We start from the raw sequence: 18,153 nt of genomic DNA, 5'->3' as shown, positions 1-18,153 counted from the left end.
AAATTTCTCGAGTCCCGTTGCATGCACACCATGTCATTGAGCGCTGGAAGATGGCTAATGGAGTTGTCGTTCATGAGACAACCTGGTGTTGACCTCCACATGCAACTGCTACATATGGATGGTGTAGTCCCTGGTGTAGTCCTTCTCTGCACATTTTAACAAAGACCAAGTGTGGAACAAGGTATCATCGATAACCTTTTCAGGATCAAACGGGTGGTTCTTGAAAATCATAGCATTTCTATGATGCCAGACGAAGAAGGATAGAGCTAACCACACAAATTTCCATCTGTTGTTTATACTAGCTTTGTTGTTCCATTGAGTGAATTGCAAAAAGTGGTTCTTTGGGTCTGTGGAAAAAGGACCCACTCTATTAACCCATCTCAAAGGCTCCCACCAAAGTCTCCTTGTCATTGTAGAGTTGCAAATAACATGTATGTGACCAGAATGAATCTCATCTACAAAGTCAGCTGCCATTTGTATTTCATAGTCAAAAAAGTCCCTTCTCCAAGATAACTTCCATTCCCATCTACCGTCCACAAATTCTCCCATAGAATTAATTAGAAAATTCTGCTGTTTACTTATTACATATAATTGGGGATACTTTCGTTGGATATTACAGTTGTCCTGCAGCCATAAATCGTTCCGCAAACTAATATTGGACCCCGTACCCACCCTCCACTTTAAATTATCATTAAAGCAGTTATTGTGTTGCTGCTGAAAGATACTCTTTAAATCCTGCCACCATTAGGAAGTGAAATTTCTTCTACCACCAGAAATCAACTACTTTGGCATAGATTATTTTTCCCAAATTCAGCTGATTTGATTTTATAAATGTTTAAAAAATGATGTTGAATTTCAATTGCACCACTTTCGTCATTAAATTTCGATGTTGTCGTTTGTGCAGTTTTTCTTCATTTTTTCTTATAAGCATTGGTAATAGAGGCCAACAAACTGAAAAATGCCGAATCCCTTGAAACAGCCATGCACCAATTTTCTTGTTAGCATTGCTGGTCCAACTAACTGCAATTGCTAATGTGTTTTCCACTGCAGCGTTTTGTACAAAAGGTGCAGTTCTGGTGTGTTTTCTACTGCAATTGGTGCTCTATGCTTGTGATGCATGTCAAGTAACCCCTAAGCCACTAACGTTTGACATAGAAGGTGTAACATGGATCGAAGTTGGATGAACGCATCACGTATAACTGAAGAGTACGAGAATGGTGTTGAAGAGTTTTTGCTGTTTGCTCAAAGTAAAGCGCAACCTATGTGGGGAAAATTTTTTTGTCCATGTGTGAAGTGTGGAAATGGGAGGCGCCAAACAATTGATGACATAAGAACTCATCTTATTTGTGAGGGAATAATTGGTAGCTACACAAAGTGGATATGGCATGGGGAATCCCTCGATACAGCTGACATGTCACAGGCTGACGATGTTACTACAGACAGCGGAAATCCTATAGAAGAAATGATTCGTGATCTTGGGCAAGAGGGGTTTGAAGAGGCACATGCAGCGTTGTATGACAACATAGAAGTTGATTCAAAAATGCCTTTGTATTCCGGCTGCATATCTTTCACAAAATTGTCAGCTGTGTTAGCTCTGGTTAACTTGAAGGCTCGATTTGGGTGGAGTGACAAGAGTTTTAGTGAGTTGCTGATGTTGTTGACAAACATGCTTCCTGCTGATAACATCTTGCCAAAGAATCACTACCAAGCAAAGAAGATTTTATGTCCAGTTGGGATGCAGTACGAAAAAATTCATGCATGTTGTAATGACTGCATTTTGTACAGAGATGATTTTGCTGAACTAGATTACTGTCCTGTGTGTGGGGTTTCTCGGTACAGACCGACCAACGGAGATTCTACTGTACTAGTCTCAGACGCCGACCGCCGTCCAGCAAAGGTGTGTTGGTATCTCCCAATAATACCAAGGTTTAAACGGTTGTTTGCTAATGGGGAAGATGCAAAGAACCTTATATGGCATGCAAATACTAGAAAATCAGATGGATTGATGCGACATCCTGCAGATAGCCCGCAATGGAAGGCAATTGATCGTCTGTATCCTGAATTTGGGGCCGAGCCTAGAAATTTAAGGCTTGGTCTTGCAACGGACGGAATGAACCCATTTGGAACCTTAACTACTAACCATAGCTCGTGGCCCGTTTTGCTGTTCATTTATAATCTCCCTCCGTGGTTGTGCATGAAGCGAAAGTATGTTATGCTGAGTATGATGATAGCTGGTCCAAGACAACCAGGTAATGATATTGACGTATATCTAAGACCGTTAATTGACGATTTGCGGAAATTGTGGGATGAAGGGGTTGATGTATGGGACGCAAATTTGCAGCATGCTTTCAAGTTGCGTGCAATGGTTTTTTGTACCATCAATGACTTTCCAGCCTACGGAAATTTAAGTGGATATAGTGTCAAAGGACATCACGCATGTCCTATATGTGACCAGAATACTAGTTTCCGCCAACTTAAACATGGAAAGAAGACTGTGTATACTAGGCATCGAAGATTTCTCAAACAGTATCATCCGTATCGACGCTTGAAGAAGGCATTCGATGGAAGTCAAGAACATGAAACCGCGCCAAATCCATTAACTGGTGATGAAGTATATCAGCGGGTCAAGGATGTCGTAAATATGTTCGGCAAGTCCCAAAAAAAACCATCATCCACTTCAAACATGTGGAAAAAGAAGTCTATTTTCTTTGATCTTCCGTACTGGTCCGATCATCATGTTAGGCATTGTATAGACGTCATGCATGTCGAGAAAAATGTTTGTGATTCTTTAATTGGGACCCTCCTAAACATTAAAGGCAAGACAAAGGATGGTTTCAAGTGTCGTCAAGACTTGGTTGACATGGGTATACGTCAAGTGTTGCATCCTATCTCAAAAGGTAACAGGACATATCTGCCCCCAGCCTGTTACACAATGTCAACAGCTGAAAAGAGAAGTTTTTGTGAATGCTTGCGTAATATCAAAGTCCCACAAGGCTACTCTTCAAACATCAAGAGTCTTGTGTCTGTGAATGAGCTTAAGTTGGTTGGCTTGAAATCACATGATTGTCATGTGTTAATGCAACAACTTTTGCCTGTTGCAATCCGCGGAACATTGCCTGAGAAGGTCCGTGTTGCAATCAGTCGCTTGTGTTTCATTTTTAATGCTATATGTGCCAAGGTCATTGACCCTAAACAGTTGGATGCTTTGGAAGATGAGGTTGTCGTTGTCCTTTGTCAAATGGAGATGTTTTTCCCTCCTTCATTTTTTGACATTATGGTACACTTAGTTGTTCATCTGGTAAGGGAAATAAGGTGTTGTGGTCCTACGTATTTTAGATGGATGTATCCAGTTGAGCGGTACATGAAGGTCTTAAAGGGTTATACGAAGAATCGACATCGACCAGAGGCCTCAATAGTGGAAAGATACGTTGCTGAAGAATGCATTGAGTTTGCCTCACAGTACATTGACTCATTGAAACCTGTCGGTGTTCCTGCATCCCGGCATGACCAGCCAATAGCCGGCAAGGGTACTCGTGGATACAATGTTGTGACAATGACTAGACATGACGTGTCACAAGCACATTTGTATATATTAAACAACACAACAGAGGTGTTTCCGTACATAGAGGCTCACAAAAAACATGTTAGAGATAGTCACCCCAAAATGAACATGATGAGGGTATTGCAAGAGCACAACAAAACTTTCATAAATTGGTTTAGACAAACAATACTTGCTGATAAAAGTGTTTCCAGACGACTCACATTGTTAGCCATTGGCCCAAATTTGAATGTCCCTACATGGAAGGGGTATGACATTAACAATTATTCATTCTACACAAAGTCCCAAGATGATAAAAGTTCGGTACAAAACAGTGGGGTCTGTGTTGATGCTGATTCGGAGCACTTTTCCAGTACATCGGATAACAACCCCATTCGAGCATCCATGTCTTACTTTGGTGTCATTCAAGAAATTTGGGAGGTTGATTATACATCATTTAGAGTGCCTGTTTTTAAGTGTCAGTGGGTGAACGGGACAACAGGTGTGTTTCAAGATCCATTGGGATTTACTTTGGTAGACCTTAGTAAGGTGGCATATATAGACGAACCTTTCATTATGGCAGCACAAGCCAGACAAGTTTTCTATGTACAAGATCCATGTAATTCAAGTTTGTCTGTGGCTCTGCAAGGAAGACCAAGTGGAATGACTTACCATAATGATGAGTCAACCCTTGACATTGGTCAAATGTCTAGTTTTTCAAAACAATTGCCTTCAATGAATGAAGCTGATGAAGTGGATGATGGACATGCAAATCGTGTAGATCATGATGAAGGTCTATGGGAAAACATCCCTACAGGCTGAGTGCGAAAGTAATGCTTTGTTTAATGTGTAAATATAATGATTATGTTAGTATTACGCCTTTGCTTTTGTTAATGTCTAAATGTAATCGTTAATATTAATTGTGTATTTTATTTACAGGATCATGGCCACAGATCCGACGTCTCCTCCGCAGTCCGATGGTCAATCAGAGGCGACTTCCAAGAGGAGTAGAACAACGACACGGCTGAGAACATTGACATTAAGAACCGTGGATCAGCCCAGACCGGCTGTTTATGTGGATCCCGCTACCGGGAGAGCATCCGGACCGATGCGTGAAAAGTTCCACAGCTACCTAGGCGTAGTGGCGCGAGAAAAGGTTCCCATTATCCACAATAATTGGAAAGACGTACCTGAAACGCTAAAGGAGATTGTGTGGAATGACATTCTAGTAAGTCCTTCATACCAATTACAATATTTGAATTAAGAATCAATTTTTCTGTTAAAAACATAATTGACTATAACAAATAGTTGTCCTTTATAATCTCTACATGTGTTTCATGCCCTTTATTTTAAATGACTTGTCCTTTATTTGAATAGTTAATCACTATCCTAGACTCCTATATTTGTAAAGAACAGCACAAGGGCAGTTTTTATTTTAAACATGAATATTAGTTAGTTAGATGAGGTTGAGAACAAATATTGTCAGATCAAAGTTAGAGACCAGAACAAATCATGTGTATAATAAGTTCACAAATTTAAATTGATAACTTAAACAAATGAAAATTGGCATGGGTTTTGTGTTAGGGAGCAGGGGTAGTATTTTTATCCTTAAATACTTAATAGGGTAATGCATATTATTTTTTATGCTACTGTAAACATCCCAAATTTCCTAAAACTATGACAATAGCTGCCTACCCACTTGCACCGCCAAATAAAGCATTGCTTTCCAATCCACATAATCCAGTGGCCCTCCAAATATTATGATTAATAGGAACTTCTTTTCTTTTTTGTTTTTTACAAACACTTAGAATTATACAAACTCAGTTAACACTTAATAGCATTTTTATCACCCATCTATTGTCTATAAAGCTTTTGCGATTCCAATGAGAGAATTGCATAAAATGATTTTTATGTTCAATGGGGAAAGGGCCCACTCTATTGACCCATCTCAAAGCCTCCCACCATAAATTCCTAGTCATTCTGCATGAGAACATGATGTGGCCAATATCTTCCTCTTCACTATCACATAACGGGCACCTATACGAAGGCAAAGTGATGTGTCTCTTTCTCAAGTTAGCCTTAGTAGGCAATCTGTTTCTGAAAATTCTCCAACAGAAGGCAATCTGTTTCTTTCGTAAAATTAGTCAATAATAATTTAATATGTAATTTCTATTTTTTAATGTGTTGATTAATAACAATGAAAATTCTCTAACAGAAGGCAATTGCTCTTGGGGGGATTTTCAGATTCCAAATAATCTTAAAAGCTCTGTCGTCATTAACAGATCTGCCATCATTCTTGAGGATATTGTAGGCTGACTTTGTGGAATAGGCTCCACTAGGATCAACCTTCCAAATAAGGGAGTCCATACTGGTTGGGCAAATCTGGACAGCATCAATCTCAGCATTAATAACAATTATTGAAAGGGCCTTCCTAAAATATTTCCCAAACAAGACTTCTTTGGCCTCTTCGAAGACATTATTTGGGTCAGCAAAGAAACAAATCCTTGTTTTATTATTTCTACTTTCTATACAATATTTCAAAGGTCATTGATATTGTTTGAGAACACAAACTTCAAATTTTCAGGTGTCTCTACCTGCAATAGAAACATACAACATATTCATGTATACAACTCTAGTGTCTTATCTAAGCTCGAGTCCACACCACATCATGGAGTTGCTTGCTGATTGATTTAACAGTTACTTGGTCATCCTCACCATATAGAATCCAGAAAGATTAGTCAAACCTAACTTCTGGTATATGAAATTTAGTATTGAACAGAATGTTAGAAACTAAAATCTTCATAGGGTGCAGAAGTTTATCAGTCTTATTTACAGTTTTCAGCCCTGTATTTACTGTTCCAATAGAACTTAAATCTTGCAGTTGCTGGGGTGGGGTAGGACAATTTTTAGCATGCTAAAAATTCATGTCTACCAGTTTGTGGTGGGGACATCACAAAATCGTCTGCAGAATCCTTGGAAGCAGCATCTTTGTACGAGCAGGCAGCAATTATTTCCTTGTTTATTGTGCCATGCACAATGTCAACAACTTTAACATAAAAGAGATGAAGAGGTAAGTTACAATTGCAAGTCTTAAGTTATTTCCTTGTTTAAATCACACCAAGCTTAATATTGTTAGGCTTCTTCCTTGTGTCAACTTGTCAAAAGGTGCCCTCTTACGAACAAAGAGGATAGGCTTACAGGCATAAGTGTCCCTCACCTGAGAAGTGCTTCACAGGCAAATGCTCTTCCAGTCATTGGAGTCAATCTTGTAGAAAGCATAATACTCCTCCTTTGTGATCTCCTAAGGCTCTGTCATCCAAATGGCCTTATCCTTCTTTTTGTAGTTGTGAAAACAAAGTCCTCTAAAGGTTTCCCCCTCACGAAGGATTTTTCCTTTCACAGCAAACTAATGTTCAATTTACGAATGGTAACCGGCAGATCTGAATGAATTTCCTTACCTTAAGTCTTCCTATTTTTTTGTCACTAACTAACTCTAAAACTAATATTCTAATTATCCTTAATTAACTCCCCCTTCCTACGGTCCTAATGGTAACCTTTTTAGAATTGGACTTTTCTGTATCTATTGGTTTATTTCCTGGTTGATTTCTAGAGTGCAGTTACCTCTGAAGAAGTCGGACATTTAATCATAATTTTTGTCATTTTTTAAATTCTGATTTTAATGTGATTATGCAGCAAACAGCATAACTTTTTTATATCCTGTTGGCACTTTTCCTGCTGATTTTGTATGGTAATATCTTACCGATATGGGACATACACTGCTGGTTGGTTTAATTATTTTTGAAGAATATTATTGATGTGTATCTATGAGCAGGGTGGTAGCTGTAAGAATTTTAAAACCTTTTAATAACAGCTGATTTGAAATTCTTTTGTTTAAATGCAGAATGATAACCAACCATTAGTACCTGTCCATAATTCACACGGGATTGCTCTTTCCCAAATCTGCCCGAACAACTTGAATGGAAATGTTTTGACATAAGTTCTATTTGATTTGATTTGATTTTTTTGTTGGGTGGTGGTGGTGGTTAGCATTGAAGTTTTAAAGTTATGAATACTATTGTATTATTGTCTATGCCACAACTAGGGTTACCTTGAATTTTTCACATTCTGGTTGTACATTATTGTTTTGTTTGGCACAATCACAAGTATCTTAACCATTTTTGAGTTCTGGTGAAGGCCACTTGATCTTTGTGATACAAATTAAACAAGCCCAGATGTCCTGTCTCTTGGGTATCAAGGCTCTCTTGCTGGTGGTTTACCAATGTCAAATCATAGTTCTGTTTCATCTGTGCATCCTTCAGCTGGGCTAAATTCATCACTTCCATCATCTTCTGGTATTGGTCTTAGCAATAACTTAACATCATCTGGTCCATTGGCAGCCCCTGCCAGGTTAGCACATTTTATAACTGGAGATTCTTGCTATGCAATTATTAAATACACATAATTAGTTATTCAATGCTAGGGACTGCATGTGTTTTCAGGGATAGTAGATATGGAGTTTCACGAACTCCACCTTTATCAGTTGACGAACAGAAGAGAATACAACAATATAATCAGATGATATCTAGCAGAAACATGCCGCAATCTACCATGTCTGTTCCTGGATCTCTTTCAGGAAGTGATCTTGGTGGTGTGCGAATGTTGCCTGGTGGAAATGGTATGGGCATGTTGGGGTGGGATTAACAGAAGCATTAGACCAGGGTTTCAGAGAGTGCCATCATCATCTATGCTTAGTTCTGGAGGCATGCCTTCTTCTAGTATGGTGGGGATTCCAAGCCCTGTAAATATGCATGCTGGAGTTGGTGCTGGACAAGGAAACTCAATGCTGAGACCTCGGGAGACTGTACATATGATGAGGGTGAGAAGTGCTCTGGTTCTCTCTTCGAATTTAATTGGTTCTATTGGTGATAATTAACATTTTGGGGTTGGAATTTCTGCTTTTGGCTATGAAACTTAATATCCATCCAATTTAGCATCCCAGTTATTACAATGTTTCCAATAGTTTCTCAACTTGGTTGGGCAATAAGTTCATAGCAAGTCAGTTCTATTTTGATTGATCTTGCCTTTGTGCATCAATTAACATTTATGGTGATCCTATTTATTTTAACCAATGATTTTTCTTACAATTAGATATGTTTCTTACAATTTTTGTCATCAGACTCTTCAACATATTTTAAAATTTTACGAGATATATTTAAGAAAAAAAAAAGAAAAAAGAAAAGTTAGATATGTTTCTCAATATTTATGGGCCTGTGCTCTGCACAGTATTTAGTTTGGGAAAATAATTATATTTATTTTATATCATATCCATTTTAATAACTAAAGAATAATGTTTTTTTTATAAATACTAAAAACTATTATTTGAGTATATAATAATTTAAGAATATAATATATTTTATAATTACTACGTAAAAATAGTTTTATAAATTGAATTAATAGAGTAGATGGAAAAAATTGCGTAACAGTGAGGAAATTTTGCAATTTTTTTTACTAAATTACATAAAAGTTTTACAATAAGAAATTTTTCAGTCAAAAAAAATTATAAAGTTTTTAAAATATTATGACAATGAAGTAAAAAAACTATAAACAAATAATAAATAAAATGCTCCCCAAATTTAATTGGAATGAAAAAAATAGAAATAAGAATTTAAATTTGCTGATAAAACAATCTTCAATAAATCTTTAGTTAGGCGAGAAGAGACAGAATATAGGGAAAAATTTTCATATTAAAATTATTATGATAATAAACTAGAGAAAGGTTCGACAATTAAAATGAAATATATATATATATATATATATCTTAGCAATTCAAATATCAAAATACTTTCACGCAAAAAGTTCATACATGTGTACATGTTTTTAATGTTTAACAATTCAGATGTTAATATGTTTTCTCATAAAAATACTGCTATACGGTATGAAATTCTAAAGTACGAAAAACAAGAAAGATGATGCATAATTATTTAAAGAAAAATAAATAAAACTTCAATAGATAAATCTTTTGTAATAAAATTCTGCTTATCTTGGTAGCTATCTATATTACCCAAATCAAATAAACAAAAGCTAATAAGAATTACTGCTGGTAAATGCTACATTTTTCTTGTTTTGGTAGTGCCGCATATTGCCTCTTCAAAACTTTCAATTCTTTCGAATCTTTTTTTTGAAAATTTGAGGTCTGCTTTAATTTGCTTCTTAGTTGTTTAACATTTTGACAACATTTCACAAATGAAAGTTAGAACAATAATGATTTGATTCATTTTAGAATTTAAAGCTTTCTCTAGTTTATTATCATAAGACCCCACAAGAAAGCTTTCATGGTGATCCCTACAAATTTCTCTAAACCCTGCCTAAGATGGTTTTTCCAAAAGTCGACTTAGAATCTATAGAATTTAAGATAATTTTTCTAATTACAATCTTAGAATTTAAAAAAAATTAAAAAAACCTACAGTAATATTTTTTTATCAAATAAAAACTCACCATAATTGACTATAGAATTTACAAATCATATTTGATAAAAATCGTCTCTCTTCCCAACATGATGATATTTTGTTACTCAATAAAAATAATTTTAAATTCATGATTGATTTGGTGAAAAAAATCTTAAAACTTAAAAGAAAGTCACATTTTCCCCCTAATTATGCCATGCAATAATATTAAAAAATTCAAATGAAATTTTAAATTAAATTATATATGAAGATTATTTTAATTTCTGATGATACGCTAATCTTAATTATTTTACTTTACCAGAACTTCTTAATATCAAATATAGATAATATTTCTATAAAAAAAAATTAACATCGAATAAATATATATACATATAAGCTTAATTTATCAACTTACGTTGCATGTAAATATAAAAACAATTATCAAAATTTAAATATTACTTTAACTATATGCACAAAAAATTGGTGAACAAAAATCATTCAAAATTATTATATATGTACTTGTCATAATTGAGAAAGAATTGTAATAAATGCATAGAAAGAAAAAAGAGCTTTTAATTTCATTTAGACATAGTTTGCAAGAAGGCGGAAAATAAATGATGCAAACTTAAGGATATTCATCATTTAGTTACTGGCTTTTCTTGTATAAAATCCAACCTTGGAAAAGAATACCATACATTACACGCATAGAAATTTAATTAATACAATACAAAATGAACATAACAACAAAAGAAATTGACATGCTAACAAGAAAACTATGAAAATATTGGTGGCAACAGTATATAAGTATGACATACTACATATAAGACCTTCTATTTTATAGTTAAGCCTTATCCCTAAACATAGATACTAACCATTTATTTAAGTTTTAAAAATTGCAAGTATTCACTATTAATTTTTTGGCAATCAACACAAACATTCCACCAATCACCAAATATAAAATACAGCTACACTACTAAAAAAAAGGCTTTTTACGACGGTTAATTAGTGCATTTAACGACGGTTATCAACCGTCATTATTTAAAACGTCGTTAAAACGGTTATTAACTAATAACCGTCTTTGTATGCTATGTCAGAGTTTACTTTCAAAGACGGTTATTTGCTAATAACCGTCTTTGAACTGTGTGTCAAATAGGCATTCAAAGACGGTTATTAGCTAATAACCGTCTTTGAAAGGTATGTCAGACTTTACCATCAAAGACGGTTATTAACAAATAACCGTCTTTGAATGTCGTGTCAAAATAGACATTTAAAGACGGTTATTTGCTAATAACTGTCTTTAAATACTGTGTCTTTCAAAGACGGTTAATTGTTATTAACCGTCTTTAAATGTTGTACCAAATTGTAGATGGAGCAGTACAATAAACAGGTTTACCACAAATAACCATATATGCTGAATCATTGTCAACCAGTTTCAACTATTAGTATGTGTTTAATAATCATAATTATCTTAAAAATTCATATGAACTGAATCAAGGGACTGAACATGGAAAGCAGTGGACTCCGATAATAACTCAGTTTTAACCATAACATCCAAAAAGGGTTCAGTTTCAAAAATCTAATCATAGCAACCTACAAAAAGCTAAAAATACAACTACAGATGCTAATTACATTAAAATGTTGTGTATATTTATATTTATATGTTTAATTAGCATAAAATATTTAATGTTGCTTAGTACAGTGTGATTTCCAAGGAAAACATTGTAGGTTATTGCAAGATTCTGTCCATTTACTAGTGCAGGCGCCTCCAACCCCATCACAACACTTGCATACAACTCCAAGCGTTGCAAAAATCTTTGAGTACCCTGCAATTACATCACATAATAAATCAATAAACAGCCAAAAAAGAATTTAACTAGAATGAGCTAATAAAATCATAGATTGTTATATATAGTAATAACTTTTTTATATGAAAAAATCTGTTGGAGATATTAAAAAATCTAACTGATCATATTAAAAAATCAGTGCTAGTTGGTATACATAATAAGAGTATATTAATTTTTATGATAATTATTTTAAAAATTATATCTAAGAGAAATTCTAATTAGTTAATGGTATAATTATCTTTGTATTAAAAATTGGACACCGCAACAAAATCAACTAGCACTGATTTTGTTAACCTGCATGTGCAAATCCTCTGATTTTGTTAACTTGTTAAACATTCTTTAATTTTTATTATTTCTATTGTTTTCTAGTATTCCAGTACACCCGTTTCTCCTTCACGAGGATTGAAAATATTATTTATCTTAAATATTAATATAGATTTATGTTTTATGTTAACAAAATAAAAGCAAAACTCATTATGTACTGAGTTTTAAAGAATGAGAAATTAACTTGTTAAGATTCTTTTCTAAAATGTTTTTTAGTTCTCCCATTTATTGTATTTTAAAAACTATATTTTACCATATACTTTAATAAATTATATATCTATAATTGACAACAATAATTAAGTCAAGTATATATAGGATATATATATATATATATATATATATATATATATATATATATATATATATATAATTATCATATGAAAAAATTAATATAGTTTTTCAAATATCTTTTAAAGTCGTCTATGCTAGAAAATTAAGAATATACTTATTATTTTATTTTAAATAACAAATTATAATTAATAAGTAAAGTCATTTCAGAAGGGAGTGAGAAGATATGGAAGTGGCAATGATTACCGCAGCAAGTAGACCAATCTCCACAGATGCAAATAGTACTCCAAAGAATGCTCCAGCGCATGCAAGAAAGTCTATCTTATCAACCTTCCAAATTTTGTAAGCTTCACTGAGGTCAATGAGTCCTGGTAGGGCAGAGAGAATCACAGAAGCAAGAATAGCTGTTGGAGTATAAATTAAAAATGAAATGGAAAATAATTAGGTTTGACAAAAAAAATAGATAGGGAATGAATATGGTAACTTCGTATATTGTATTAATTAAGTTGAGGGTTTCATATATAATTATAATTATAATTGGTTACTCACAGTAAGGGCAACGACAGCAACCACTAGTCCAATTTTGGCCACTTCTCCAATGTAGGGGTTGTTGAAGTCTAACTGATGGATGGAGCTTGGATTCAACCCCCCTTTTACATGTTTCACAATTTTAACTCCATTTTTATCAGCTCTTGTGATAAACACAATTAGAGTTGACACAACAACAGATACAAGAGGAGAGATTGATGCCAACCAGAATAGTTTCTTCTTCCTTTTACCCTGCCAATTAATTAGCACAAATTAATTTCAAACTAGAGGGAATTGAACAAAGACATAGTAATATTTAAGAGTTGGTTCAGTTATATCGCCTACCAAAAATCTCGTCGTTAGGATGAAGACCAAGAACGAGCATCCCAAGATAAAATTTCGAGGGTTCCACTGTAATTCAACATATATGTTAGCATTGATGATATGCGTATGCATGATGAAATTATATTTATTAGTTCTAGGAAATTTTAATAATTACATTTCTTGTGCCTGTTTAATTTGGAAGCTAATTAGTTATTATTTTACCTTTCCACTAATAAATGGATGCAGAATATGAGTGATTATTTTTTTAAAAAGTTATCAAAAAAAAGTAAATAATAATATTTTTAAAAATAAATCAAATTAAACACGTACCTAATCCATCAGATTTTTTTTAATTAAGGGGACAATAAACAAACAAACAGAAAACAACTACATGTTTTTTAATCATTAAACTTATGCTTAATAATATTTATAATTAAATTTATTATAATAAATGTACTGAATGGTGAATTGGAATCTGGTTCCAAAACTATTGCAGCATGGGATAGGAAATCCACAAGGAACCCAAGTCTGTTAAATTTTAATGGATGGCAAAGTTAAAAAAGATCACTCTCAACCTTATGGGAAACTTATAAAAATATAATGATAGGAATATGAGCATAGTATGTTAATTAATTGTTCACCTGAGGAGTCCGAAGGAAGTCTGAAAGATACCAGCAAAGAGAGTAGCAAGCAAAATCAGCTTTGTATAACCCACTGGATCAGTAGCAGGGTCTACTAATTTCTCCATCATTGAGGATAACAAAAGAGAAACCACTGCCACTGGACCAATTGCTATCTCCCTCGAGGTTCCCATTACAGCATAGATAAGTGGTGGTACCACACTTGTATCTAAATCATTTTATTTCACAAATTAGTAATAAACCAATATCGAGTACTAAATTTATTATTTAAAAAGGCATCATATGGAATGAAAAACAATTGTAATGATAATAAGTAGGAAAAAAAGAAGTGGCTTACAAAGGCCATATTGAGGATCAAGATGTGCCAAGGTGGCATACCCAATGCTCTGCATTGAAAATTGAAAACATCACACAACAAGCAGAAATAGTTCTATATCAATTGCAAGTGGTAGCTTAGCTTAATTATATATAAATTAATTATAATAACATATGCAATATGTATACCTGGGGAATACAAAGACTAGCAATAGTGAGACCTGCAAGAAGATCTTTCCTGAACTTAGTAGCAGTGTAGTTTCTGCCCGAAGCAAGAATTGGAAAAACCACCTGCAGAACTGAAAGGAGGAGTGTGGTGCAGGGTTGATCTATGAGAGAGGAAAGTTTATGTTTATAGTGGGAGATAGTTTTGCTCACAGAATCTGCAACCACACGCCATGGACTTGGGGGCTCATGAGCGTTAAGCACCCACTGAGACCTTATATCCTTCGCGTTCTTCTCAATGTCAACCTGCATGTGCAAATCCTCTGATTTGCAGGTTTCCATAGCTGAAGAAGCCATGTTGAAGTGTTTGGGAGAACTTTGTCTCGTGAAAAACTGACCAACTACATTCTCATGTGATGTGACTTACCTGTGAATTGCAAAGCTATGAAGTTGAAGGACTTGGGGTTAGAAAGCACCTTAAATAACGCAACAAAAGGCCTTGCTTCATTTTCACACCAAATATAAAAAAATACATACATATATATATATAAAAGAGATATGAACTAAAGGATTCGGGATTCGGCACATATACACTCTTAATTAATGATTCTCACTTTCATACATGAAAATAATATCTCCATCATGAAAGACTTAAATTTATTAATATGAAATTATTCTAACTTAAGTGACGATCATGAGTTTAAATTATGTAACTTACTTAATTCGACTCAAATAATACTTATGAAAAGCTCAAATAATACTTATGAAGGATACTCATAATCTATATTAAAAAAATTAGAGAAAAACTTTTATAATTTTTAATATTACAATTTTTTTTTACTAATAAATGGAAGTAAAAAAAACATAGGAAAGCCAAAAAAAAAAAGGCAAATAAAAATAGTGTTGTTGGTTCTAAATAAAAAGGAAGAAAAAAAAGGTCAAACAAGTCACAATTAAGAGAAGCTGGCAAATTAAACACGAGGAAAAGAGTTGAAAATAAATCCTACATTAGCATAATTATAAACAAATAAAAAGAGTATACAAGCAAGATTATTACAAGTAGATACTCCATTTTCAGAAAAACAGTTCACTCAAACTACAAGTCCACCATCTCATGATCGTATGGCCTGCCAACAAATTTTAATAAGCTGAAAATGTCTGTTACAGAACATATAACAGGAGTTGACATATGTGCCACACATCTGATCAATAGGAAGTTGACATATGTACAGAAAAATGATATTCAAGCCAGCATAAAATATATCTCCACCACCTACCAGTTCATAAAAACCAGAGTTAGTGAACTTATTAAATTCAAACTCTAAATTCTGTTGTAACAATTGAGCCTACCCAAGAATAAGGCAACTAAAGCTCAAGCTTTAGAACCACAAACAAAAAATTATTTGTTATTAGCTTTTTGTAAAACAAAAAATATGACATATGTTAATAAAAACCATTTCATACACTCTGCAAAACCATTTCATACAGTATTTGTAGTGTACTCTCAATGGAAATACACTTATGAGATAACCTCTAATATTTTTTTATCAGTGAAAAACTCTATAAAAAAAGGTAAAACCAAAAGACAGAAACTCCAAGGACCTTATAAGTCCAATCAGCTGAGCCCACTGAGCATCAACAGTACTCCATTGATCCCCCTCAATAACCAAAAAAATATGAAATACGGCATGTGAGAATAGGGTCAGAGAGGATAACATTAGCACAGACCATGATATCAAAGATGGTTGACAGACACGAAATCTTGTTTGCAAAACAAGAAAAAAGATTCACTACATAAATAAAAGACATAACTAGTTATATTAGCATCTAAAATACTAGAAAAAAGAAGTGCCAAGTGATGAAATGATAGAAAAGAATAATAAAATCATATATGTCCAAACAAACTTATATCACCAAATGCCTCCTAAAGGACCTGTAGATGAACCTTCCTCTGCACCTTCTTGTCTCAAACAATGGGGAGTACTCAACCCTCCCCATAATAACTATGCTAATTATGTGTGTCTTGTTCTACACAATTTGGTTTTTTTGCTATTAGTTGCATTGGTATTTGTAGCCAATACCAAGGCATTATTGGCATTTGAAAGTTTGTATTTAATTGACTTATTTTCCATTGAGTTAGCGTGCCTTTTTTTAAAAGGATATTGCTGCATAATTTGGTGGTAATAGAATATAATAAGAGTTCCATTATAATAGAATATAATAAGGCAAGGAAAGCCAATGATACACCTGCTACCTGCTGGTAATAGAATATAATACCATCATTATTGTTTAATAAGAGTTCCATTAAGAATATTTAAATCATTCCCCACCTAACATACGAATTCAAAGACTCTGTTGCGGCGCCTTTGTGTTTGCCGCAGACACAAGTAAGTGCTGCTATGCATCTCTAACCAAATAAGTGCTGCAGACACAGCACAAACAAGTTTTTATATACAAAATTTAAGATCTTTACTCTTGTTTTCAAATAGCATATGCACAGGGTAGCTAGCCTGGTTGCTCATGTAAAGCAAAAAGAGGAACATATAATTAATCTAACCTTACGCTCACGAACAACCTTGGCGGCCTTGTCCATTCCTTCCTCAAGGAGCCTGAGATCTTCCATGCCCAGCTCATTCAGACAATCTCCCATTCTCTACCTAAGCCATGAACAAACACCAGCAGTAAACAAATTAAATAAAACATGTGCATGTGCATATATATATATATATATATATATATATATATATATATATCAAGAATAAAACATTACCAAAGAGATCGATCGAAGTGATGAAAGATATATATACCTAAACTCCTTACGAAGATTCCTATTCACCTCTTTCAGTTTCTTCAAGTTCTCTTGCATATTCTGGGGGACAAATCAACCAATTAAAATAAAATATATTATCAATTACAACTTCCAAAGCAGCAGGCAGAAGTAAATCTGAAGAAAAGAAAAGAGAGAACCTCGTAATGAGAGTTCCAAATATCAACTCCCAGAGTCATCTGGTATTGATCGAAGAACTGCTTTGTTCTTGAAAAAAGAAAAAGACATAAGAGAGAAGATAGGTAGGTAGGGTTTGTTGGATGAGATAGAGAATAAAAAAAACGTACGATTGCTCGATCTTGTGGAGTTTTCCAGTGCTGGAGAACATAATAATAGAAACCTTGGCATCGTAGAGAACGGTGAGCTCGTTGGCCTTCTTGGTGGTGTTCTGTATCCTCTTGATCTGGATCTTTCCTCTAGCCATAGCTAATAGCTAGCAGCTTCTTCACTTGCTCGATCTGGGACAGCGATTTCAATTAATGAGGGAAAGAGGAGGTGCGTTTGCATTGCCGCAAATGGGAGGCCTCTTTGCCAAATTAGTGAAAGCTATTGCACGCTTTTTCATAAACGTCTTGTGCTCTTTCTCGTTTCATCGTCAACACCAGCTCCCATGTGCACTGTGGGGACCCTTACGAGAAAGAGAAGAGAGAGTATGAGAGTGAGAGTATGAGAGGGTCAGTTGAGTGGAGGCAGGAAGGTTCAAGAATTAGGGTTCGCGAAAGGAGAAGGAGGAGGACGCATTTTGCATTTTTTTTGTTTCTCAATTACGACGGGTTTTTATTAAGACCCACAGTGAATTTAATTACATATAACATTCTAAGGCGGTTTTCAATGACCGTCTTAGAATGTGTGTCGTAAAATACTCTAAAACTAACAATAATTACAAAAATGTCACCGTACTATTTTTTAAGGCGGT

The 18,153-nt window shown here is 34.2% G+C and overlaps 3 protein-coding genes and 1 pseudogene across 3 annotated transcripts; 2 read left to right on the top strand and 2 right to left on the bottom strand.

Moving 5' to 3' along the window:
• The first annotated feature begins 1,165 nt into the window (after window positions 1-1,165).
• LOC100795188 (uncharacterized) lies at window positions 1,166-4,360 on the top strand. The gene has a single exon (XM_003544034.3). It carries the CDS (start codon window positions 1,166-1,168, stop codon window positions 4,358-4,360), a length of 3,195 nt encoding a protein of 1,064 aa, XP_003544082.3.
• Window positions 4,361-7,741: 3,381 nt separating this feature from the next.
• Window positions 7,742-8,413, top strand: LOC106797976 (chromatin modification-related protein EAF1 B). The gene is made up of 2 exons (XM_014773293.3): window positions 7,742-7,945; window positions 8,038-8,413. Exons 1-2 carry the CDS (start codon window positions 7,818-7,820, stop codon window positions 8,237-8,239), a joined length of 330 nt encoding a protein of 109 aa, XP_014628779.1. The 5' UTR covers window positions 7,742-7,817; the 3' UTR covers window positions 8,240-8,413.
• Window positions 8,414-11,449: 3,036 nt separating this feature from the next.
• Window positions 11,450-16,705, bottom strand: LOC100814993 (low affinity sulfate transporter 3). The gene is made up of 9 exons (XM_014770651.3): window positions 14,435-16,705; window positions 14,268-14,316; window positions 13,931-14,138; window positions 13,778-13,817; window positions 13,311-13,376; window positions 12,983-13,217; window positions 12,684-12,841; window positions 11,679-11,804; window positions 11,450-11,557 (listed from the first exon to the last, which is right to left on the bottom strand). The coding sequence occupies exons 1-9, from the start codon at window positions 14,765-14,767 to the stop codon at window positions 11,450-11,452; spliced, it is 1,323 nt and encodes a 440-aa protein (XP_014626137.2). The 5' UTR covers window positions 14,768-16,705.
• An 18-nt stretch (window positions 16,706-16,723) lies between these two features.
• LOC113000205 (floral homeotic protein PMADS 1-like) lies at window positions 16,724-17,916 on the bottom strand (annotated as a pseudogene).
• Window positions 17,917-18,153: the final 237 nt, after the last annotated feature.

This window comes from Glycine max, chromosome 18 (genome assembly GCF_000004515.6).
Source record: "Glycine max cultivar Williams 82 chromosome 18, Glycine_max_v4.0, whole genome shotgun sequence".
Taxonomy (NCBI): Eukaryota; Viridiplantae; Streptophyta; class Magnoliopsida; order Fabales; family Fabaceae; genus Glycine; species Glycine max.
The sequence above is the reverse complement of the archived record's forward strand: the minus strand, read 5'-3'. Positions and strand labels throughout refer to the sequence as shown.